Genomic DNA, 25,029 nt, shown 5'->3' with positions numbered 1-25,029 from the left:
CCTCAAACCTTTGTTTTCCTATTATTATAGTACCCCTATCTGCCATTGTTAGATTATAGTACCAAGAAACGTCGGTGTCCTTGTGCGGTAGAAGTATCCTTTACATAGCATAACATACTTTGACTTGGAGTCATACTTCTTTATCAGTTGGTCTGTTCAGCTCTCACCCATGTTGTTTTCACCCACCACAGCATTCAGTGAAGGGCAATGGGTCAGCCCACTGCAACCACTAGCTCTCTTGCAATGTGACTAGCATCATTTCGCCTGTTCGCATGTGCACATCTAATTCAAAAGAATAGTGTTTCACTGACCGGGCTGGTGAACCAATCTATTTTCCTTCCACAATACGTTTTATTTCCCATTCATTATCCTGTTTTGTTTAATCTGTGTGTATTTAAAATAGGTATTCGGGTTGCTGCAATTCAAATTCAATAGCCCATTTCTTTGTGCAAAAAAAGAATGATATTTTTCCATTATCTACAAAACAACTGAAAGGTGTCTCTACACCTGTATTATGTACACATGCCTGTTAGGAAATGTTGCCACTGCTCTGTTTAAATTATATGCCTTGGTTATTTTCCTAATTTTAAAATTTGTAGTGCAATCACATGACTGCCAGTTTGGGTGGCATCTCTTTACTTCTGTACATTAGCATTTTTGAGTAATGTATATATATTGTTTGCAATAGACCATTGCATCACTTCGCAAGGCCAGGACTATCAGACATTTTGGTTTTCATGTCTTTTTAAAATAATGTACTTCTTGTTTTCCATCTCAGTCAGTTATGTTTATGAGCATTTTTAGGGAAAACTGGTCAACATTTTAAAATCTATAAAATGTAAATGGTCTCCATTTAGAAATAGTGCCTGATTTTACCATGTTCATAGGCCCAGTGGTAGAGAGAGCTGAGAGAAACAACAAATGCCTTCAGGGCCCATGAGAGTTATTTTGTTGAATACAAAATGTGTCTTTTTGAGCAATATGCGCAACAGAATCTGCACAGGTCTTAGTGTACCAGCCAGAGGGTGATTTGGGCTCACTTATAACCCTGGGCGTAGGACTACGCTACGCTTGCGGAGCATGCGTAGTTTGCGTAACTATGCGCTACGCAAATTGCACGTAGCACAGTGCAAAAACGCGTAGCATAGCAGGCATTTTTTTCTTGCTCGCGGTCCTCAACGTCAAGTTGGCGAACGTGAGCGAGCAAAATAACATCTCAGCGAGACTTTTTCCTCGTTAGCGATCAGCAACATCAAGTTGCCGATCGTGAGTGTGGAAAATAAACCTCCCCGTGATATTCTCAACTCAAGGAGGTCAGGTTTCTCATTGCGAGTGGTCGTGTATGCTCGCGACCGCTCGCGATGAGAAACTACCAGTCCACATTGAGAAAGCTGCAGCTCGAGTACAAATCTACTCGAGCGGCAGAAAACGACCGCTTGCACTGTGCAAGATGCGGTTTGCAATGATTGCACAGTGCGGACAAGCATCCAGCACTGTGCAATGAGTGCGAACAGCATTTTCCCTACCGCACTACGGAGTTTGCGTAACTTGCATAGTGCAAAGTGCACTTCGTGTAGCTACACGTAGCACTACTACGCAAACTACGTCCATGGTTACTCACTTACAGTAAAGCTAAATTCTGGCAAGCAAAGGTCAGTACCTGTATCACAAAGACACCCTTTTTAAACGTTGTTTATCTTTGGTGAGGCCTGATAACGGGTGTGAGACAGTCCTAAATCAGCAGCGAACTGTCCAAGTTGTGTTTAGTGCAGTGTCTGAGCACCTTAGTTTAATGAAAGAAGGGCCCATTTCAGGGTTATAATTGCTGTGTATTCCCATTTGACTTTTAAATGCACAATCTCAGACTCTTTGTGCGTGGCAGAAAGGCAGCATGTGCGCTGAGGGAACATCGCTCCTAACATCCTTAAAACCCTGGAACTTAAAAACATTTTGGCTCCAGCGACCTCTGGGGCACCGGGACAAACCTGGAAACTCAATTCAACAAATGTGTGTTGACTCTAGCCCAAAGATTCAGGTTGCTTCTACTCTGATCTTTTCCGCAGCAGCAAATCCATTTCAACAGGATGTCACAAGAAGGTATCCAGGCTCAGTACACTATTCAGTTACAGCCTGCAGGCTTGTCCCGCTGGAGGAACCAAACTTCAAACAAGCATTTACAATGCAATGGTCTCGGCATTATTAAAGGTAGAGCTATTGGCATTGCTCATGATTTTTTTTTTTTTAAATCAGTAATAAATGGCATTGTCATTTACTTTGCCAATAGCTTAATCGCTCGCATATGCATGACCTATTGCATTTACACCCACACAGAGCCACACACACAAAGCCACCCACACACACATACAGAGCCACCCACACAGTCATTCACATAGAGCCACCTACACAGAGCCACCCTCACACAGACAGAGCCACCCACACATAGAGCCACCTACAAAAAAAGCTATCCACACACACACACACACACAACCACACACACAGAGCCACACACACACACAGACAGAGCCACACACACACAGACAGAGCCACACACACAGAGCCACACACACACAGAGCCACGCACACACACACAGAGCCACGCGCACACACACAGAGCCACGCACACACACAGAGAGCCACGCATACACACACAGAGCCACCCACACACACACAGAGCCACACACACACACAGAGCCACACACCCACACACAGACAATATAAATGCAGTGTGTATGTGTTAGCTGATCACTGCATAAGTGAGTCAAAGAATGTGTTGAGGGTTTCACTTAATCAACTCATTCAGCTGTAGTGCTTTAGGGACGAATTCTACTTGGAAGAGGTTTGATAACGTTCTTTAGACCCCCAAAAGAAACGTTTTGCTTCATTTGTGGGACCAATAAATGCTATTGCTGCCTACACTTCCCTTATCTAACACCGCAATCAATGAAAGCAAGTTAGATCCCAAAGTTCAACACATTTTGAGATGCCTCTTACTTATGTGAGCAGGGAAACCCTTTAAGTTTTTAAAAGAACCCATACCCACGAACGCTAGTTAGTAGCGTACTTCATCATAGAGTTCCGATCCGAGACACCTAGCACATCGACACCTAAATTACAGTGGAGCGTGTTTTGGTTTTGCCGGAATCAGTGAAATAAAATCTTTCTACAAGTTTTAGGAGTTGTTTGCAAGAGCATAATATTTCCAAAGTGCTCATTCTTGTTCTCTCTCTCCTTCTCAGCTGCATTCCAGGGAAGGTCTTATTTCGCAAGCAACTGAAAACACATCCATACAAACTGTAGGACAGTTGATACCCTTCAGTGGCTGTTTGACTTGGCGCCAGGACACTCTTGCAGTAGCTGTGCGCTCTAGAAATACATTCATGCATGAAAGATTCCTTGAAGTTCCACACAACGCTTTTACCATTAACCTTAACTGGCACGGACAAAGAATTCACTGCTGTGCCACATAGAGCCGAAACGAGGATGAGCGAAACCGCACCCACTAGGGGAGGTGGCCGGAGGACGCTCTGATGCAATGACCACTATACCCTTGTACCGCTGTACAGGGACATTAGTCGATGTGTTGCGCAGACATGCGCCCACCTGCATGTGAGGTGCAATTACGAAAGCGCACTGGTGCTTCCTGCCAGCAAGAGTATTTAGACCGAGCAAAACAAGGGCTGAACAACATGCGAGCGACTCCCATGATGACCAAATAGGTAGTATGCGGGCAAGACTCCTCGACGAAGTAACTCAGTGGGGGGCGGTACCCTTGCGATTATGCTTCCAGACATACAGGATCATTAGCTGACATAGCCTATGCTTCCACAGTGTGTTACTACAGGGTGCGCCCCCTTAGAGTATCCATGTTGAAAGTAATTACCGCATTTTAAGTAGGTTTATCATTCCTTCTTTTCAAACATCAATGCATGCGCAGCACCTCATTTTAAACATTTGTCTAGGTTCACTGTAAGCCTTTGTCACACACTGCGATACAGGACCTAGTCTATTGCACTGCCTTAGATTGAATACTAGTATACTCATGCTACTCATGGAGACACTCCCTGTGTGGATATGAAATAAAAGCTTTCTGCATTAAGTCACTACTAGTGTGTAATTACAAAATGTACGTTCCAGAATGAATGGAACAGAGTGCTTGACATTTTCATGCTGCGGCGGCTGTGCCCCCATCTAGCATCGCTATCAGCTACTATTTGGCATAGATTATGTCTCATTTTTTTCACCACAGATAATCATGTGGAGCGATAAAAAAAATTGTAAATTGTGTATTGATACACCAGTAACATGTCTTAGCGCCATGTGGTCACCAATTTGGAAGGACAGACTAGTGACATAGACTAGTGACAGGGACATCTCGGTCCTGAAGAAAGGCAGATTGACCCTGTGGGCATTAGACTAAATGGCTGAAAAATGTAGACCCAGGATGTGGGAGATCATCACTTGTCCCACATCACATCCACCCAGTCGCGGCTGCTCCTGCGAACCAGTAGTGAGTTCCATTTTACACGAACGGAGGGCGGCTGCGGGCACAGGGAAGGGGGGGCGAGGAGAGACAAAGGAAAGCTGCGGGCACAGGGAAGGGGGCGTGGAGAGACGAAGGAGAGCTGCGGGCTCTGGTTGTAATGCTCCTACACGAACAGAGGAGGGCGGTGGGCACAGGGAAGGGGGGGTGAAGAGAGACGAAGGAAAGCTGTGGGGACAGGGAAGGGGGCGAGGAGAGACAAAGGAGAGCTCCGGGCTCTGGTTGTAATGCTCCTACACGAACGAAGGAGGGTTGCGGGCACAGGGAAGGGGGGGCGAGGCGAGACGAATGAAAGCTGCGGGCACAGGGAAGGGGGGGGGGCGGACAGCGGGGCAGAAGGCAAGAAAAACACGAGTGCAATCAGGGGGAAGAAGAAAACTTACCTCTGGCAGCGAGGCTGTTCCGGGCAACAATGGTGGCCGCAAACGTTTGGATTCGGGGCGTGTTTTGGCGCTGAGTGACGGATGACGTCACAGGTGGAAACAACGCAAAAAACACGCCCCTGAATCCGAAAGAAACGGGGCTTGTTTGGAGTGACGCCTCTCTCCTCCAATGGCTGGCCTCTGTTTAGGAAGCCAGCCAATGGAGGAGAGAGGCGGGTTCAAGCCCCGTCTAAAAAACAATAAATCTCCTCCCGGAAGCTGGCAAGCCAGCCTTCGGTCCTCGACCTAAAAAGTGACTATGTTCAAATGTAAAAATCTTCATTGGGAGATGGTGCCAAAGCTATCAGGCCGGTGAAGAGCCTTCCCTAGGCATGATTTTTTAATTTCTCCTGCTCTTAGCTTTCTTGTCAAAAGTCAATAGCTTAACCAGAACTTTGTTCTTTTTTTTGTAAAATTTTTATTTTGCAGAATATCAGTGGAAACGGAAAGGGGGTGGGAACAGTAAGAGGGGAATCAGAAATAGGGAGAAAGACAGGCGACATGCCGCCACTCAAACCCACACAGGGGGCGCAGAAATAGGGAGGGTGCATGCAAAAAAGGAAGGGCGACAGGGCTCCACAGTCCACAGGTAGCCAACAATAGTCCGATAAGCAACAGGGGAGTATCCACCCAGTGCAGCAGCTAGTCCAGAACAGGCATCCGTAGTTCAAAAGAACATCCCAAGTTCGCCCAGTGTCCAGCAACCCTCCCTAGTCATAGCCAGTCGTAGCGAGAGAAGAAGAAAGAAAGGAAGAACACAGGATGAGTACCCCAACTATCCCTCCACCCTCAACCCTCCCCAACAGCACCCTCCCCCCGGTGGCGGCGACCAACGAACCCACAGTGCCATGCATACATTCTCGTACTCAGAGTTGGAAAAGATGAAGAGACCGCAGTGTCGACGGACACACAGCCGAAGGCAAGCCTCGGGACAGGAATCTCACAAGCGAGCCCCAGCTGTACATGAAATTTTTAAAGTTCCCCAGGAAGATGTCAGAGAGGCGTTCCATGCTCAACAGACGCCACAATCGGGCATGCCACAAGGAAAGAGCTGGGGCAGACGGGGACTTCCACGCAGCCGCCAGAGTCATCTTGGCCACCCCCAAACATAACCACATAACACGCTTATCCGCTTTAGTCTGATGTTCAAGCAGCGGGTCCCTAAGCCCTAGTAGAACAAAGGCCATGGTGGCCGGGATCGGGTAACCCAGGATATCTTTTACGTGGGAGAGAATCTCAGCCCAGAATGGCTTGATGGCGGGACAATCCCACCATATATGGCTAAAGTCTCCCAACATCCCACAGCCCCGCCAACACCTATCTGAAGCAGTAGGAAATATACGGTGTAATTTAGAGGGATACAGGTACCAGTCAAAGACGAGTTTCATATGTGCTTCTCTGAGGTCAGCAGAGTGATTATGTGTTGTCACATCTCTCCATAAGGCCCGCCATTCAGCAGTAGAGATGTCCCTCCCCAGTGTGGCTTCCCAGTGGTCCTGATAGCGCGGTCGCGGTGTCACGGTAGAGTCTAACAGCAGTTTGTACAGGAAAGAAATCGTTCCCTTCATGGTGGAGGTGTGAAGAATGAAGGATTCAAATTTCGATAAGGGTCTGGTAGCCGCGTCCACTACGGCAGGTGACGTCGCCCAATGCAGGAGTTGGAGATGTCTGTAGCGTTCTGTCGGAAGGACGCCGTAGTCCCTCATGCAGTTGTGGAAAGTGAGGGGTTCGACGCCATGGAATAAATGGGTGAGGGATCGACAGCCACCCTCCCTCCAAGCGTCAAAGGGACCTTCCTCCAGGGCCGGGGTAAAAGCCGGGTTGAAATGAATCGGGGTGAATGGGGATGGGAATGTGGTCCAGCGGTCATCACCGCTCACCGTGTCCCAAACCTTCAATACCGTGCTCGTGGGAGTGCTAATGTAGGCATTTTTTGGCCGGTCCGCTTTAGGCTTCCAGGCCAAATCCCAGATGGAGCGACCCGCAACACTCCGATCCATGTGGAGCCAGTGCTTTTCCGATAGCTGTTGGGACCACTCTACGATGACCCTCAGTTGGGCGGCTTTGTAGTATAAATGCATGTCCGGAAAGCCAACCCCACCCTCCAAGCGTGGGCGCCGCAGGACCGAAAACGGGAGCCTTGCACGGCCACCCTGCCAGACATATTTCAGCATCACAGTCTTCAATCTGCGGAAGTAATCTAACCCTATCGGAATAGGCAAAGCCTGAAAGAGGTACAATAGTTTGGGAAGAAGCACCATTTTAAGAGCGTGTATCCTGCCCAGCCACGAGATGTATTTAGGCTTCCACCTTTCCAGCTCCGCCCTAATAGTAGAGAACATCGAAGGGAAGTTAGCCTGGAACAGGGCATTCACGGAGGAGGTCAATCGCACGCCCAGGTAAAGCAAGGACTCCGACGCCCAGGCGAGTGGGGTGAGCGGCCGGGTCAGCCGTACCTCCCCTGCCGACAGGGTCAGATTCAGGATGTAGGATTTATCGAAATTGACCTTGAAGCCCGCCACCTCCTCGTAGACGGAGAGCACCGAGTGGACATGCGGGAGCGACAGCGCAGGCTCCCTGATAGACAACAGAACGTCGTCCGCAAAGAGCGAGATCTTGTGCTGCTCGCCCGTAAAGGGAAGGCCCAAAATCCTCTCATTGTTCCGCACCGCCATAGCTAACGGCTCAATGCTAAGGGCAAAGAGAAGGGGCGAGAGGGGACATCCCTGACGCGTCCCTCGGGAATGACGGAAACTCGAGGATCTATGGCCGTTGACCAACACTCGGGATGTAGGGCCGCTGTAGTTGGCCTCAATCATCCTTACAAAGGAAGGTGAGAAACCGAAGGCCACCAGCGTCTTGTGCAAAAACCCCCAGTCGACGCGGTCGAAAGCCTTCTCCGCGTCGAGCCCCACGAGCACCGCAGGCACGCGAAATCGTTCCGCCTTTTCGATGAGATGTATGACGCGGCGCAGGTTATCATGGGTCTGCCTGCCTTTAATAAACCCCGATTGATCAGGATGAATCAGAGCAGGCATCAGATCTTGCAGTCTACCCGCCAGAATAGAGGAGTATAGCTTGGCGTCTAAGTTGAGAAGCGCGATCGGCCGGTAGGATGTACAGAGAGTAGGATCCTTCCCCGGCTTGGGAATGACAGTGATCAGAGCTTCGGCCATAGAGTCCGTGGTTCTGCCATCAACCGCCATTGCGTTGAAGAGGGAGACCAAGTAGTCACACACTTCAGAGGCGAACGTTTTGTAAAAGAGGGCCGTGTAGCCGTCAGGCCCTGGGGCCTTGTGCGGCTTCAGGCCTTTAATGGCGTCTAAGACCTCTTCTCGGGTGATGGGGGAGGACAGTGAATCATTCCATTCTGTAGAGACTTTTGGGAGAGGCAGACCCTCCAGGAAGTTGGACTGCGCGCCCGAATCAAGGGTGTCACTCGAGTAGAGTGCCGCATAAAAGCGCCCGAATACAGTCGCTTTGTCAGCATCTCTGTGCTGGACAGAGCCCACGTGGTCGCGAATGCCCCCTATATAATCTTTCTCACGCTTGTCCCGGAGTTGTCGGGCAAGATGGCGCCCGATCTTGTTGCCCTGGGAGTAGGAGTATACTCCGCCCTGTTATTGTAATGGGCCCTCAGTTTCCCTCGCACCGCCGTCAGGGGGCGTAGAGTCACCCTGGAGGGGTTCGCCTTGTGGGCCTGCTCTAAGGAAGCCAGTTCCAGTTCCAGAGCCTCCCGTTCCTTGCGCCTCAGCTTGTTCAAATTTGCATTGAGGGCGAGGCATGTGCCCCGTAGGGAGGCCTTGCATGCGTCCCACGTGGTATACACCGACGTGTCCGCAGGTGGATTGAGGAGGAAGAAGTCACTAATTGCCCTGCGCAGAGCCTTACACGATTCCTCATCTCGCACTAGAGCCGCCGGGAAATACCACTTGCGCCAACCATCCCCCCCGGTGGCCCAGTGCAGTCCCAGAACTACGAGGCTATGGTCCGATAGTGAAAGCGGAAGAATATCAGCTAATTGGATGTCCCCCCGGAGGGCCTGACTAACCAAAACATAATCAATGCGGGAGTATGAGTGATGTACGTTGGAGAAAAAGGTGTAATCCCTGGTCTGTGAGTGGAGAGAGCGCCAACTATCAATCAGTCCCATGTCTCTTATCTGACGTTTAGTGTCATCTGAAAAGACCCCAGTGTCTGCCCTGCGGCCCCCAGAACTATCCAGACCCCTGTCCCATACCATATTGAAATCTCCTAATAAGAGTAAGTGACCTTCCACAAAGTCCCCCATCCTGTCCAGCAGCGCCTGCAGAAAGCCATTCTGTCCCGCATTAGGGGCATACAACACAGCAAAAGTACATAGGCGTCCACGCAACAAACCCTTCACCAGCAGCCAACGGCCCTCCTTATCCGCACTAACTCCCATGGGTTGAAAATGCAGGGAAGCTCGGAAGAGGAGGGCCACCCCTCTATGCTTCGTGGTCGCAGATGCCCTGTAGATAAGGGGGAACTGCCTATGACGAAGCCTCAACTCATCTCTCCTAGCCAGATGTTTTTCCTGGAGGGCCACCACATCCAAATGATGATCCATGATGTACTTCCAGAGTTTCTGCCGCTTCTGCGGAGAGTTAAGGCCCTTCACATTCCACGTTCCTATGCAGACAGGCATAAGAGGCAACACAGAGTCCACGCCATGCTTACAACCAGACAACCTCGGTGCCCGCACCGGCCCCGCACATGCATCAGGGCCCAAGCCCACGGAAAGATTCGGGGGAAGGATCCCAGCCACACCCACTCTAAAAGACCCACATGGTCATACCGCAGGCCGCGCCCGGCATTCACGTTCCGAAGGCACATAAGGGCCATGAAAAAGCCCATCCCGAAACAACACACAAACGTATAGGAGAATGTCATCGAAAATATCCCCAGCATACACTCATCACATATCGCCGCCGCCACCCCCGTATCCCCAACCCCAAACCAAACCACCCTGCCATGACACCCATATGCAGAGCTTCAAGAGGCCCACCCTCTCCCCCCCCAAGAACAAAGAACAACAAAATACAACTTAAGGCACTGAACCTGAACCTCGCAGTCTTCAGTTCCAGTAGGTCGTGGTTCAGAAGTCTCCCACTGGACTGGGGTCGGGGCGGGGGGGTCCACCTGGGGACCCCCAGGTCCATAGTCCGGGGCGTCTTCTCCAAAAGTACCATCGTGCCCCGGGGACCTCAGGCCAAGAGCCCCTCCGACGTCACTCCATGAGTTTGGGGTCACGCTGCACCAGAGCCCATCTGGGAAGCCATCAAGGTGGCGGAGGCCACCGAAGCCACTGCGGCCCCTCTCTCCTGCTCACTAGTCGCCGAATCCGGCCGTCGTCGTTCTGTTGCCGGGCCCACATTGTGCCATGATGAAGAGCGCCGTCGCCTCCGAAACGGGGAGCCACGGGCCTCCTGCGTCGGCTCCGTTTCTTCAATACCTAGGAGATCCTTTGCCTCCCGCAGGGAGTTGATCTGTCGCAACCGATTCTCCCAACGAAAGATGATCCTGAAGGGATGGCCCCAGGAGTAGGATACTCCGCGGTCCCGGAGGAAGGCGGTCACAGGGCGGAAGTCCCTCCGCTTCTGCAAGGTCGTCGCTGCCAGGTCCTGGTAGAGCTGGGGGCGATGGCCCCTAAATTGCAACGAGGTAGTGATTCTCGCTTTCCGTAATATCTTCTCCTTCAACTGAAAATCGTGTACGCAAACAAGGATGTCAGGAGGCGGCCCTCCGCCCCTCCTGGGCAGCCCCACTCTATGCACTCTGTCCATCTGGATGTCACGTACCTCCTCATCCTCCAAGATCTGGAGAAACAGGGCCAGGACGTACCCACGCAGGTCCCCTGCCTCGCCGTCCCACGGCACCGCTTTGATACGAATGTTATTCCTTCGGGAGCGGTTTTCCAAATCTTCCGCGTGGGTCTGTAAATCCAGATTCTGCTCCGTAAGGCGTATGATGTCCTGTTGGAGTTGATGCACATCATTCGCCATGCTAAGATCATGGTCTTCCAGCGTCGCCACCCTTTCGCCGATCCCATCCACGTCTCTCCGCACCTCTCTGAGGTCCGAGGCCAACTGCGTACGGAGTTCGGAAATATCGTCCTTGATAGTGGCGAAGAGTTCTTTCATGAAGGCTTTAGTCGCCGGCGCCTCATCATCTGACTGCCTGGAGGAGCCACTGGCCCCTGGCGAAGCCGGCTGCTGCGATGTTTTGGGGACTACCTCTTTCCCGTCTTCCCCCCTCTGCGCTGCGAGTTGGACATGGTGGTCAGACTCCTCCACTCTCCTACACTCAGGCTCCAGATCACCGCTACTCGGAGGGTGGGAGCCGGGACGGCGATTCACTGCGTTAGGGCGACCCGCCGATGGTGCTGCTGGTCGTCCACTCCAGTGGCCAGTCAGGTATCTCCCCACGGCAGTGCGGCCACGCTCCTTCCAGGCCACCTCGATCCGTCGGCGTACCAGTGTCCAAGATTCCCAGGGGCAGAAGGCGGCCGGGGAGGCCTGCACCGCAAGGCAGACCGCTAGGCTCAAGGCCTACGGCACCCCAATATGGCACGCGTCCCCTCCAGCGGCCTATACCAGGGACAGTCCAGATCGGTCGGCCAGCGATAAGGCTCCTTCAAAGCAGCTCCAAGCGTTCGGCCACTACTAGGGCCCACTATCCGAGTGGCGGCAGGCACAGCGCTCCGCTCCTCAAAACCGTGCTGGCAAGTCGCGAATGCCCCGTTTCCTCCGGGCGCCGCCGTAGAAGCCCACCTCCAATGGAATGGCAAGCCACTCCACAGTCTCTATCAGCAGTGACCAGGGCCCCCGATGGTGTCTAGAGCTCAGCCGTCACCGGCTCAGTGCCTCCTGCCTCGCTGTGTGTAGGCGTGTGTAAGCCCTCGCATCGGCCCTCCAGCCACCTGCACTGACCAGGCCCAAATTCAGCAGTCACCCATGAGGCGCGCGTTCTAGCGCCGATACTGGGCCTCGCCACTTCGCAGCCTCGCCTGCCTCTTCCCGCTGGTAGGCACGCCGGTCCGCCACTCCCCGGGGTGAGGAACCCCCCCTGTTCTACCTCCGTTGTGCAGCGCTCGGATCGGCTCCGACTCTCAGGGGGGCCTCCTCTCGGCTCCCTCCGCCAGCCCCAGGTGTCGTCCAGTCACCGGTCCAGGCCCGGGCTGCCGATCGCTCCTCCCAGTGTCCTTCAATGGACGCTCCTTCCGCCGGCGGGTCCGGATCTACGCTGCTCCCGCTCAACGCGGCGTACCCTGCGCCGGTGCTGCGACAAGGCCCGGAACTGCTCCGGAACTGCTCCGCCTCCTCCAGCCACCAGATCACGCGAGGCCGCCGCCTCGCAGGCCGCCGCCCAGCACTCAATCCTCGCCTCTCACCGGTCACCCTCCGATGAAGGGGGGAAACCGGAACACACCGCCAGCTATCGGCAGCCCCCGCCGATCGAACAGCGCAGGTAGGGTGCCTCGGGACCCCGCAATTAGCCGCTATGCAGGATCGGCGTCGGAGAGGCTCGAGAAAGCGTCCTACTCCGACGCCATCTTGGCCACGCCCCCAGAACTTTGTTCTTTGACTATCCTGCCTCAGGGAGCCCTTCTCAACTATGGCCTACTGCTGTGCCCTGCTGAGGATGTTTGACTTCCAATTCTGAGAACAAGTCAGAAAGTACAGCTTTTGACTAGGTTGAATCTGGTTTATGTATCTAACCTGCTGTTCATTGCATTCGGCCTTGAATCATACCTAGGTCACAATCAAGCGCAACCAGATGATGGCATTAGGCAATTAACGTTTTGTCAATATTTTTATTTAAAAGTTTAAAACTCATAGCTTCTTTTTACCTTATTGGATTTCTGCCATTTTGTTAATAAATTATTAACTATCTTTGCAAATATTTTGCGCTGCTGTTTTGAACTTTTCAATTGGTTTGATACTTCTAAATGCTTTACATATTTTCTTAAATTACGCCTGTCTGCTCTGTAGCAAAACTACCAGGGGTAGAGCTCCGTTGTAAATTACTGAAACCTTTATTGGACCTTAAAGGAGTAGTAAAACCACTACTTGTGGTGGATAACCAACTATCCAACTAATAATTAGCTTTCTCATAAAGGCCACATACGCAGAAACGTAACCGTACTCAGTTTGGGGGCAGAGCCACTGCTGCTGACTGGCAGCAGGCGAGTGGTGGTCATTTCACCAGTTAAGAGGGTGTATGTCATTTTGGATGGCTGTCTTTCAACGGCCAGCCTGACATGAATATGTGATGTAACAACGCAATCAAAATGGATGGCCCTGGACTTAGGAGTAGTAAGATTTACTATTCCAACACCAGTCTACGTACAATAGGGAAGGTGTTGGAATAGCAAATCTTACTATTCCTTAGGATATAGCGCCATCCAGCGCAAGTCGATGTAACACTTGCGTTGTAATGGCTGCGTTGCAACAGCATTGCAGGGTAATCACCGCAATGTAAATGATGTTTCCCGCCTGACATGTGCTCTTTAAATCACTCCACTCAGCTGTCTTAGACAGCTTGGTGGACAGCAGGCACAGGCCCTGAGTGCCTGCAGGAGTGTCGAGGCAGCCTGCTCCAGCCAATTCCTGGAGCTGCTCTCATGCTGCTTAACATTATCAGCAGCAAGAGAGCAGGGTCTGGATTGGTGTTGAGGCTTCAATTGCTGTAGAGACCATAAGAGCCAAGGGACTGAAGCACGAGGAGGAGGTGAGCCAGTGGGGTGTGCAAGTTCATTTTGTTTCTTTCCCACTGACCAGCACTGCCTTCAGCCTCGCCCTAAACACCGGGGCTCTCAGTCATGGTTCGTTATAACCACCGTTCATATTGAGTCATGACTAACAGCTTTGGTGTTGACCTCTTGCTCATCAGTGACGCCCACCCTTTAAGTAAAGCAAATGCAGGCCGGCTTTGTCAAGTGAACGCATATTTGCAAAACATAAGCCCATATTGTAAAGCACATCATCATCCGCCTAGTCTGCAAACATAACCCATAGTTTAAGGTAACACTTTGACTGACGACAGAAGCTTGGGATTACTGGGGATAAGCCTAAATACTTTATGCAGTCAAGTGTAGGTTTGAGATTCATTGCCGGTAGTTTTCGTGATTAACTTGAGAAATAGCGATAAAATATTCTTAAAGCAAACAACATGACCATTCTTTCTTCAGATGTTCTGTTTCATTGTTTTCTTTTGAAATATACCAGTTGGCTTGAGAACGGCGGGCTACCTTTTTTGAGGAAAAAACCTCCCCGTTTTAGCTCTGAAATTGTGTATGCATTATTACTTTCTGGAGATGGGTTTGCATTCAAAATGCCAAAATCTAATTTTGTGCAGCGGCTGTGTTGATGCTGTTCTAATGGTTTTCTCTGCTACTTAAATGAACGGACCTTGGAATTGGACCTTAATTCACTGAAGTAAAAGATAAGTAAAATGCACACACTCTAAAACCTAATGGGCTCCCTGTGGAACTGAATGGCAGTACCCATCACGCTATGCAGTATACAAACCTGACCCTATACACTGAAACAAAAATCTTAGTACGAAGATCACTGGTCAGTGCAGATTCCAGTGCAAAACGGCTCTGCACTGGGGCATTTTGTAACTTGGCCATGTCTTTTAAGTACTGGATGATTTGGACGGTACACGATGAAGCAAGAAAAGATATTCATAATAATGATTACAGATGAGTTTTATTTAACCTCTGTGCAAAGGTCACAGTCTGAACTTTTAGAATGAAACTTCTAGTACTCTGGAAAATAATAAAATTTCCTCAAAAACATTCAAATGCTAAAGAAAAAAAAAACTTCTAAAAATAATGCATGGTGCAAAACGAAATTTTGTTGTCCTAAAGCTGTCAGATAACCCAAACAGATAGTCTGGGATGCTTGCAGGACCCTAGCAAAAATGTGTGTACCCAGAGTTTAACTTGTACCTTGAAGCCCCCACTAGTTCATCTCACACCAACCTCCCACAAGGGCTGGTGGGGCCAGGCTGTCTAGGTTTACATTTCGAATACATTGATTCTAAACCATAAAATAAATTATTTCCTTATTTAATTTGGTAGCATCTTTAGGGTATTTCTGTCATTCAGAATAGCCAAAACAAAAACAAGCAGACGATGGACGGAGCGCTGAAACTTTTCAGACACTCACCCCCAGTCACAGATCTGGGTTGAATCCATCATCATTCTTTAGCTCACTTCGCCACCCCAGTTCAGACACAGATATATGCAAATCAGTCTTGGTCCTGTGCCTCATGGGAACAGTCCAGCCCGAACTGCCAAGCCAGGTCTTTCCTGGACTGGAAACAAGCATCCTGGGACTGGTTTCGGGGTAACACCCCTCTTCAGCCAGGCTAGCTTGAATCTAGTGGCAAAGGGAGCAAGGGACCCACGTCTGGGCATACCCTGCCAACTTAGGGCAAACAAAGCAAACACAAGGAGACGATGGACAGAGCGCTGAAACATCTCCTTGTGTTTGCTTTATTCAGAATATCCAACCAGAACATCAGTGAGACATATCACTCAGTAAGCAGTATACTAAAGCATGCGTAATCCATCTTCAAGAAAATACTTCAGAAGACTTGCACAGCACGCTTAAAAATGTCCAAATAACCTGGTTCCACACAAACAAGTGAAACGCTTGTTTGGCATTTGCTGCCATTAGTTGTCTGTCTTTTAAATAAGCAATCTTCTTTCTTGAGAACATTTTGCCATAGATTGACAATACTCAGCAACAAATCATACTCTACCTTTATGCATGTATGATATATACGTACGCATATACAGGAATGCAGATTTCATATTTGGCCTATATTAGTATCACACATTTATAGACTAAAGATATAGATTTGCAACCAACATTTTTACATTTGGTTGTTCTAGCATCAATGTCAAAGTTTGTTCAATATTTTAACTTTTTATACTTTTATGATAGGAATTTAGTAACACATATAAACTAATGAACACACTTCCCGTTCAATCGTGTTCCCATGACATCACAACTGCACGATTATAATGCAATATGCTGTGACATCACACATACTTCCAAGCAGCCCAGGCAGAAGGTAAGCACAGGCACTCTAGATATCAGAAAGGCATGCCCCTGCTGTTCAAATAACCCCCAGACGGATTTCTGAGGTCTGAAAGCTTTCCCTATTCAAAAGCCACCCCTCCACTGGTCTGCTGTGGTAAGACCGACAGCATTCAATTCAAAATATGGCACTACCAGTGATAAACCCTAGCACCTTGGTCACACCACTGTGCCATTAGTGCAGCACAATCTGTTAATCTAAATCTGGCAATTTGGTCGATGGTTGCCCCATCAAATATTTAGCGCACCAGCCTCCACATCAAAATGAAAGGAAATTACCCAATGATACAGTGATTACATTAATCTTATGTAAAAATAACAAATTATATGATGATACAACATGTTAATAGTGCATAACCATTTCAAATCATGACGTTCGGAACGAGGGATTGTCCCAGGACAGCTGCTCTGCTGGACTTACAATTACAGCTAGTATATTTGTTGGCTTGAAAATTGATGTACTATATTTTATACCTAATCCGAAGGAAACTGCACAGTGTTGCTATGATTATTCAATAAGCCTTGAGAAAGCCCTGGTTAAATAGACAAAGTAGGGTGAAACACGTGTCGGCTGTTTGCACATTCAAAATACTAAATATTACAAAAACAAGGATATAACCAATAAAGGTTTGTGTTAAAAGAACATAAGAACTTGCTTTTCTTCCAAACGCAACACGAGAACCAAACAGGATATTTTCCAGGAGAACGGGAGAATTAATTTCAAATAAATGAGGAGACAACACTCAAATTTTCCTTGCACAACCTAAAGAGGAGTTTGAACGTTCAACCACCTTTCAAATTCAAACTAGTAGTACTTTTCACAGCCTACATATAAAAAGATCACTAGCATAGAGTAACAAGCAAACCACACATAGAGCTTTAACATAATCTCATATTTCCCTATGGGAGCATGTACTACGGCTGGTTTACGGCCGTAACACATGCTCCCATAGGGGAATGTGGGAATGCGACCACACCATGTGCGGTTCCATCATAATTAGGCAGTTGGGACCACAGACCGGAGGTCGGTCAATCCTGTTTCCTCCACGATGTAAGTCGGAAGTAACTCCGACCGACATCACAATAGGTGTTTTCATTTTTTATTTGTCTCGTGGAAATATGTCTTGGAATTCAGAGTTTATTCTCAGACATTGCTTTGTTTATTGATTTTTTCTAGTTAATGTACTCAAGAATACCCTATAGCCCCTTTACCTTACCACTATTCTCTTAAACCCATTTATAAGTTTAACTTTTTAAAATATTTATACTCTTCGTTTTTTTATCCAACTTAAAGAATGTTATTAGCTGTGATAGTCCTTCCTTTCCTCCCATTTCTTGTGGCCTAGTTTTAATATATGTATTGCCTTTCAGTAAACTGAACCCCTATTACTTACTGGTTTTTACAGACGTTGTTTGTTTCCTTTATTTACGGTTCCAGTTTATATAACCCTAAAATGTATGCATCCTAAAGTAATTATACTGAGAAATATGTATCGCTTCAGCAGCACGTCATGTAAAACATGTATGTACAATTTGATGGGTTAGCCTTTGCCATTTCAGTTGACATCCCCTTTTCAATCATCGTCTCCGTTGTAAACATTGTTACTAGAAGACATCTCTTTCTGTATTCATCTTATTATTTAGTTGAGCACACAATTACATTTTTAACAACCAAAGGCAGATTCTGAGCTCGGTCTTCATGAATTTCTTCAGCCAAACCTGAAGACACAATATTGTAAGTCTGAAATTTTCCATCTTGACGTAATTGACCATCATTAGGAAAAATCAACACTGCATGGCTTTAGCTTAAAGAGAACAATCACAAAGAACTGAGACCAAATACAATTCAGAACATCAAAAGTATAAAAAAATAAAATAATAAAAAATAAATTGCATGAAATGTTTTTTATAAAATATTTGAGAGAACTGTAAATAAAATCAAAAAAACCTTGGGAATCACCTAACCCTACCCTAGGGATGAGTAATACCTCTATCAGACCTAGTAGGAGGATCATGAAATCCAAGACACACAAAGAGTCAGTGCACGAGACATGAGCCATATATAGTCACTGTACTTAAAAAGGGGTAAGACCACACACCTGGATCCTTGGAAGCCGTGAGGAGTCCACAACAGCAGCTCATGTCAGCCATTACTGCCTGAGGGAAAAAAGAAAAAACATTAGGCACTTCATTTGGCCACTAATTAAATTATGATGTTGCACGTTCTCTTCCTCCTCCCTTTTCCCCCTTCCACTCCTTCTCCTCAATTTGGTAGAAGCAAAGTGGAAATGACGAAGATAGTATAGAAGACAGGTTTAATTCTTTCTCAAGGTAAAAGAGATATGAATCACTAGTTAAGACCCACCAAAACGCAAACTGCACACACTATGACAGGTAGATGGCTGTTAAGTCAAATGAAGAGGTTTAGACCTCTTTTTGAGTGAACAAGAATGGCCTTAGAGAGCTTTTAAGCTGCCTTGCCAGGCTACTGTTTTATCAACAAATAAACAAACAAAAAAGTCATACATTGAGAGGCTTTTGGTCAGTGGGTTGTGTTTCATGGTTTTTTAAACCGTCATTAACATTTTGCATCAATCAGTCCAACACAGCATACACCATTATGTCAATGGATCTGCACAATTTACCCATTGGCTCCTCACACTGTAATTGACTGCCCAAACCCTGGGCACATTGTTCACATCCACATAAAAAGATAGTTCCCTTACCTTCAGTGTCAAAGCTGGTTCAGGTGCACTTTGGGTATTTATTTATGTATTAACTTTGAATATCCACTATTTACCCCTTGGGTGCTCGGACAGGTAGGAACTTATTTTCCATCTCTTTTTTTAAAATTGCTATGGCTTAGTTGTATGTGACATTGCAACATTGTAGCTAACTGTAATTTAAATATATAAAATGTTAATGCAAGCATATGGCTGTCACTTTTAGGTGGTAGGACTTTTTCTTTTTTTGAAGATACTCTTGCAATAAAAAAATTGTCACTGCACCAGCTTGCCATGGGTCAGATTTTTTGGGCTTTACCAGTGCTTATCTGTACATCATGCACTGCAAACTGGATTGACCATCAGTGGTACCAGTGTGGCTTATACAAGAACTGAAGCAGATGACGACAATTTGATTCCTCAGGATCAAGGTTCGATTAAAACTGGAAGATCCATCACCAACCTTTTAAACTCTAGATCACATGCATCACCCTCTCACATTGGTTCCACTCTGGGGCGGATAGCCCTGAGCCCTTTCAGCATTGCAATTTATATAGTTCTATGTTTTCTAATACTAGCAACAATTTAACAATGCTACTGTTTTGGCTGATAAGACCAAAAGTATCTTAAAACTATTAAAACCTGTAATCCAAACTTCCCATAATCAGGTAGAGAAGAGCAAAATATGTATCTTTTTTATCTAGAAAATATCAAGAGTGTTTGATCATGTAAAAAGGTAGCAAAATATTTTACTGCAGCCTGATACAATGTCTCCTAAATTGAAAATACATTGTCTGTGAATGAAATGTACTTACTGCCAACTGACCAGGCAGCTTGTCTCGTGAATCTCTACATCACATTAACAATCCTTAACATCTGAAACAGTATCTTTTGGCGAGTCCCCCCCCCCCCCCCCCCCCCCAAAACAGGCCATCTTGGAAACTTAAAATTGTGTTACCAGTCTCTGAAAATGGGGAAGATATTCAGAGTAAGGATACAAAGTTTGTTTGTTTTTTGACCTCAGAAAGCGCGCTCCTGACGTAGGCCATCTAAGATATTTAACATTTCAGATTAGGAAGCTTTAGACTGGACAGACGTCTATTCTTGTGGCATTTGTCTTGCTTGCAATGTACAGATGCGTTGTTTCATGGGAAAATCTGAATATACAGTTTGAATGCACGATTCAATATCAACCTTGTGACTGTTCTTTGTTTTCATTAGATTTCAGCATACGTTTCTATATGTGTTCCCCCGTTTTATATGCAGAAATGACGGCTTGTTGTAGATGCTAAAGAATGCCATTTTATGAAAGGAATCAAATAAACCCCGCTTGCCATTGCCAATGACATTCAGTTTATTGTTAGCATTTAATTTGGTTCAGGGGGGGCCTTCAGCTTTCTAGGAGGTATATGTAGAATTTTTGAAACAAAGAAGAGAATTATCCATATCAGTGGCAAAACAAAAAGCTACAAAATAAAACACGGTAAAAGAAATAGGATAAACAAGCATTGGCATGGCCAATTGGCCTGACTTTGATTGCTGAGCTATTGGTTTAACCAACGTGGGTTTCCTCTGAATGCTTTCCATTAAAGTATAAAAGAAACCATTCAAAGATGGCCACCACTATGTGCACAAGGAGACAGATGCACTAGTATTCATCGTATAATGGCTTTTGCTGCACTTTGTCCAAAAACATTGAACAATGGTTACCGTTACATACTCATGCAAGAGAGCACACGGGTGGCCATCTTGGAATGGTGTGCCTGTACTTTAGTAAAAACCATTCTATAAAAATGGACTGTTAAAAAATAAAATCAATAACTAAAATAGTCTTTGCGCCTTCTGTACCTATGTCCTGAGCAACATCGGTCCCGCAGCTAGTCAAGCTTTCACTCTTTAAGTGTTGTTGATAGCGTATTAACACTGCGCAGATTTATGGCCTGATTATGAGTGGGATGGTGTAGGCCGACCAGTGTGTTAAATAAACCCTGTTTGCGCATGGGTCAGAATTACAAGTTTATAGATATTGAATACCTCAGGTAGGTCAAAAGTGCCAACATTTAACAGGGGAAATGATTAGGGTAAATATCGTACTGCGCGGATTTTGGTGTGTTCAACAACAGAATCTGCATATTATTTATCGAAAACTCGTAATAGCCTGGAAACAGCATTTACAACGCTGTTTTCACAACGCATGGCTTTACAACGAGGTTGTTACAATGACTGCGTTATTACCACGAATGCCATTACATCGCAAGTCGTATCAGCGACTTGCTGTAGGGGGCGTGCAACACCAGGGAGTGTTTTGGATTTTAAATCCAACACCTTCCCTGCTGTTGCACAAACTGGAGTAGGAATAGTAATTAATACTAATCCTAAATCCAGCGCATCCCCTACAGCAACTCATTAATATGACTTGAGATGTAATGCCAAGCATGGTAACAACGCGGTCGTTGTAACGACCGCGTTGTAAAGCCATGCATTGTGAATGTATGCGTTGAAACGTCATACATTCGTAATAGCCACTTTTTTATCACACTAGATAAATAACAATGGTGTATTATGTATGAGGGGTGCTATATTGCACCTTGTTTCCTAACAATCAGGCTCAGAGTCTCCTTAGACCGGTGTGGAACTAATCCAGACAACATTAATTTCCATTGGCACTCCTGTTTCTGATCGTGAGAAACGAAATTTGAGTGCCAAGATTGTTTTATGTATTAAAAAGTGGGTACTGACCATGGAGATTAAAGTTTTAATATGTTTGGGCAGATATTTCGCAAATTAGACTTTAATACATTTTACAACCAGTTCTGACGTTCTAAAGAGATGCTGGGGAATAATTTTACAGAAAATCTGTTGTGTACAATTAATTAGAGGTTGCATGGATCAAAGGGTAATTTTCTTAATTCTAAAATCCGTTTATGATACTTTAACATAGTATCCAACACTTGAAGGCTCTTAATACTGAAGTTATTTTTCTATCTACACATAAAAGGAATACATTATTCATAAGGAGACTCTGCTACTCCAGGTATGACTGCCATGTGAATTCCCTTTTGTTCTTCCATTTACTATACTAGATTCAATTTTACGCCCCATTGTAATAATAACTGACCCTATATGTCACAATGGATATTATATAATTGGGCGCTATTGTGGTTCCTGTAGCCATCCATTGCACCTAAGTCTAAGGCAGCATAGTCTAGGAGGAAATCCAAGCATGAAATTCAACCAGAATCATATTAGCAGCTTATGAATAGGGAAATATTGCAGTTTGACCTGGTTCCAATTATTTTTTCCTACAAATGGGAATTTGTGGGACTTGCAGGAACATGAATGGTAAACAAAGGTAAGTTTTTCTTAGCACCATCAAAGATATGCACAGTAATCTCTTGCTACCCCTGAGCCACTGATAACTGTGCAGAGTAGAATTCTACTCAGCACAACTTGTAATCAGGGCCTTAATATGCAACTTTGTTTAATACAATATAAAATTATCAGGAAGGAAAAGCACATCAATAAAAACATCTTGAGACAGATTTAAACTTCTGAACATTAGTAGTTAAAAACATTCATTTTGTTGGTTCAGGTGGCATCTTTTTGACAGTGAAGTACAACTGTGAGAGAAAATGCTCCATGTCCACATAAATAATTTCCCTTGCCAACAGACAACAGAATATCTTTTTGCTTTTCTCCTGTATCTATTGTGGGATCCTGTCCCCAACAATGGAACGTCCACCTTTCTGACCATCAAGCATTTATGGGGCTCTCCATTATTGTGTTGGAGTTGTATTAGCTTTTGCGAATCTCTAAAGAAGCCTCAAATATAGGAAAAAGTGGATTGCCAGCATAGCCAAAATAAACTTTACATTAAAATCACAAAATATGCAATTCTTGCTTTTACAGACAATCCTGAATTACATGTTTTTATCAGTGAAGCCGTCAAACCAAATGCCTAGATTAGTAGTTTTTAAGTCTCGCCTACACAGCGCCAATGCGCTGCATAGGAGGGGACCTCTTGGAATCGATCTGCTTTTTTGCCCAAAAACGTGCATGCTTTGCATTGCTTTCAATTGCAACACATGCATGTTTGGCGTTTCCCGTGCAGGAGCGAGCAGCGGCGCCATGTGTTAGCAATTATCATGCACGCTCCCGCAAGGTAAACGCTGCGTGTCCCTGCTCTCGGCCGCACTCCCCCCAACCCCTCCCACTTGTTTATCTGCTTTGCACCCGCAGTTTCTCAGAAATGCCTGAAAATCTCAGAGTAGCCACTAGAGAGTGCACGTGCAGCGTTTCGAGCCAAAGAAATCAGAACGTTTATAGGGCATCGCCCACCCTTGTTCAGTTATCTTTGAGCAGGAAAAACGCCACAGTGCCATCCAATTACTGTATATCACCGAGATTTTCTTTTCTTTCATAGAATGATACAACCACTAAAATTGTACGTCTGCTTTTTTAAGATAATACGGAAAGATACTTTGAGACAAGAAATAGGAAACCGGTGAACCTAGTTTAAATGCCTCAGCCTAGCCCAATTACAATGGCAGCATTAGGGCTTCTGTGAAAGCAGAGGTTTGGGACCTGTCGAAGCACGCGGGGGGAGGCCCAGTTCAAGTTACCACCAAATCCATTTCTTCACTTATCAGCAAATGTCTCTGTGGCAAGAAGCGTTGAGGCTGGTCTTTAAAGGATCCAGTGTAAGAGCAGAGAGGAATGTGTCACAGGCGTGGTGAGAAGTGCAGCAGTTGGATAGGTGGGAGAAATTACATTTTATAAGCTCTGCTGTCTGTCATTCAACGAGGGAGCGGCTGCCTGCGAGCCTACCCGCTAGACCTGAGGCCCTCGTCTCCTCACAGGCACACAAGGGGCAGGTCCTTCAGCCTGCATTTTCAAAAGCGAGGGTCTTTTGCATGCAGGGTTGGATTCGGATCAAAAACAGGTCCGGGCACCCTTAATATATATTTTTTTAAGTGGATCACATTTGTGGATTCCGTTATTTCGCAAAACACTGCTTCAATGTTATAAAAAGAAAGAGGGAGGGAGGTTCTCTAAAAGAGACATGGATCACTGAGATTTTAAAAAAAAATGGGATATGTTGCCAGGACTATTTGTGCACGGATTAGTTCACAGTGGTGAACCACACCTGATTGGAAGTAGGGCTACTTCTGCTCAGGCCCCCTGCTCAATCTGCATACGTTACAGGGGCGAGCTCAGTGAGAGCGCCGGATTGACCCTCTTCCTCCACACACCCCCTATAAGAAGCCCATCTGCCTTGGATGGGACGCTCAACCCCCCACTGGGCCGCTGGCGGCATCTGAGGCAGCCCAAATTGGCCAACAACCAGGCCAAAAAGGCCGCTTAGGGCTGCATCTCCGATACAGGCCCATTGCCCGAGTGCCCGCCTTACCAATCGTCCCTGTTTTGCTAGTGAGCTGTGGGACAATGTTTTTTTTGTTGTTGCAGTTTTATTCAGCACAAACTCTACCTGAAGATATTGTGGTACTTTCCATCAGCACCAGTTACATTAGTCCAAAGGACACATTTTTTGTAGGCATCACAGGAAGATTAAAATGATTTGCCCAGAATCATAGGGCGTCAAACCCATGCCAAGACTCAAACCCATTTCCCTAGTTGCAACGTTGGCAGCTCTGGACATAACGCCACATCTCTCACCAGACACCGACGGGAGCAGAAAAAAAGGCCAGGGTATCAAAATTAAAGTGCCCCCACAAGCAAATCTAATAGCAAAACCAAGCATTGGCATAGCCAATAGGTCCCGCATTTGGGACCTTATGAGTGTTTAGCCATGCAAGAGGTGATGTTGTTGCACCAAGGATATTGTGCTGGATAACTAAACACTTATAGGGTCCCAAAAGGCGAGACGTATTAGCTATGCCAATGCTTGTTAATCTGGGATCCGCGGAGTGCTGAGAATCTGTAACATCGGCTCAGGGGTGGTCTGTCACAGTCTAGAAAATGTTATAAAACTAGCAGATTGTATAATAACTTTTTAAATCCAAAGTAATATATAATTAAGACTAAAACTGAAGTTGGTATCCTTAATTATTATTATTTTTTTTTTAAAAAGCTCCTACCACACCGTTAAAATTTTCATTGATATATTTTGGTTTGTGAATTAAAAACAAAATCAGAATTTGTGTACTTATTTGATGTATACTTGCTTCTGTATTTGTGTACATTGT

At 46.4% G+C, this 25,029-nt stretch overlaps 1 protein-coding gene across 7 annotated transcripts in view; it reads right to left on the bottom strand.

Moving 5' to 3' along the window:
• LOC147683727 (von Willebrand factor A domain-containing protein 5A-like) overlaps window positions 1-25,029 on the bottom strand; it is a 326,679-nt gene that overhangs the window by 284,056 nt on the left and 17,594 nt on the right. For all 7 annotated transcript variants that reach the window (XM_086944103.1, XM_086944100.1, XM_086944105.1 and 4 more), the window contains exon 2: window positions 18,200-18,257. In XM_086944103.1, coding sequence (XP_086800229.1) covers window positions 18,200-18,251 — 52 coding nt within the window. In that variant the 5' untranslated portion in view covers window positions 18,252-18,257. The remainder of the gene's footprint in view (window positions 1-18,199; window positions 18,258-25,029) is intronic.

This window comes from Lissotriton vulgaris, chromosome 11 (assembly GCF_964263255.1).
Source record: "Lissotriton vulgaris chromosome 11, aLisVul1.2, whole genome shotgun sequence".
Lineage (NCBI taxonomy): Eukaryota > Metazoa > Chordata > Amphibia > Caudata > Salamandridae > Lissotriton > Lissotriton vulgaris.
This window is presented reverse-complemented; position numbering and strand designations above follow the sequence as displayed.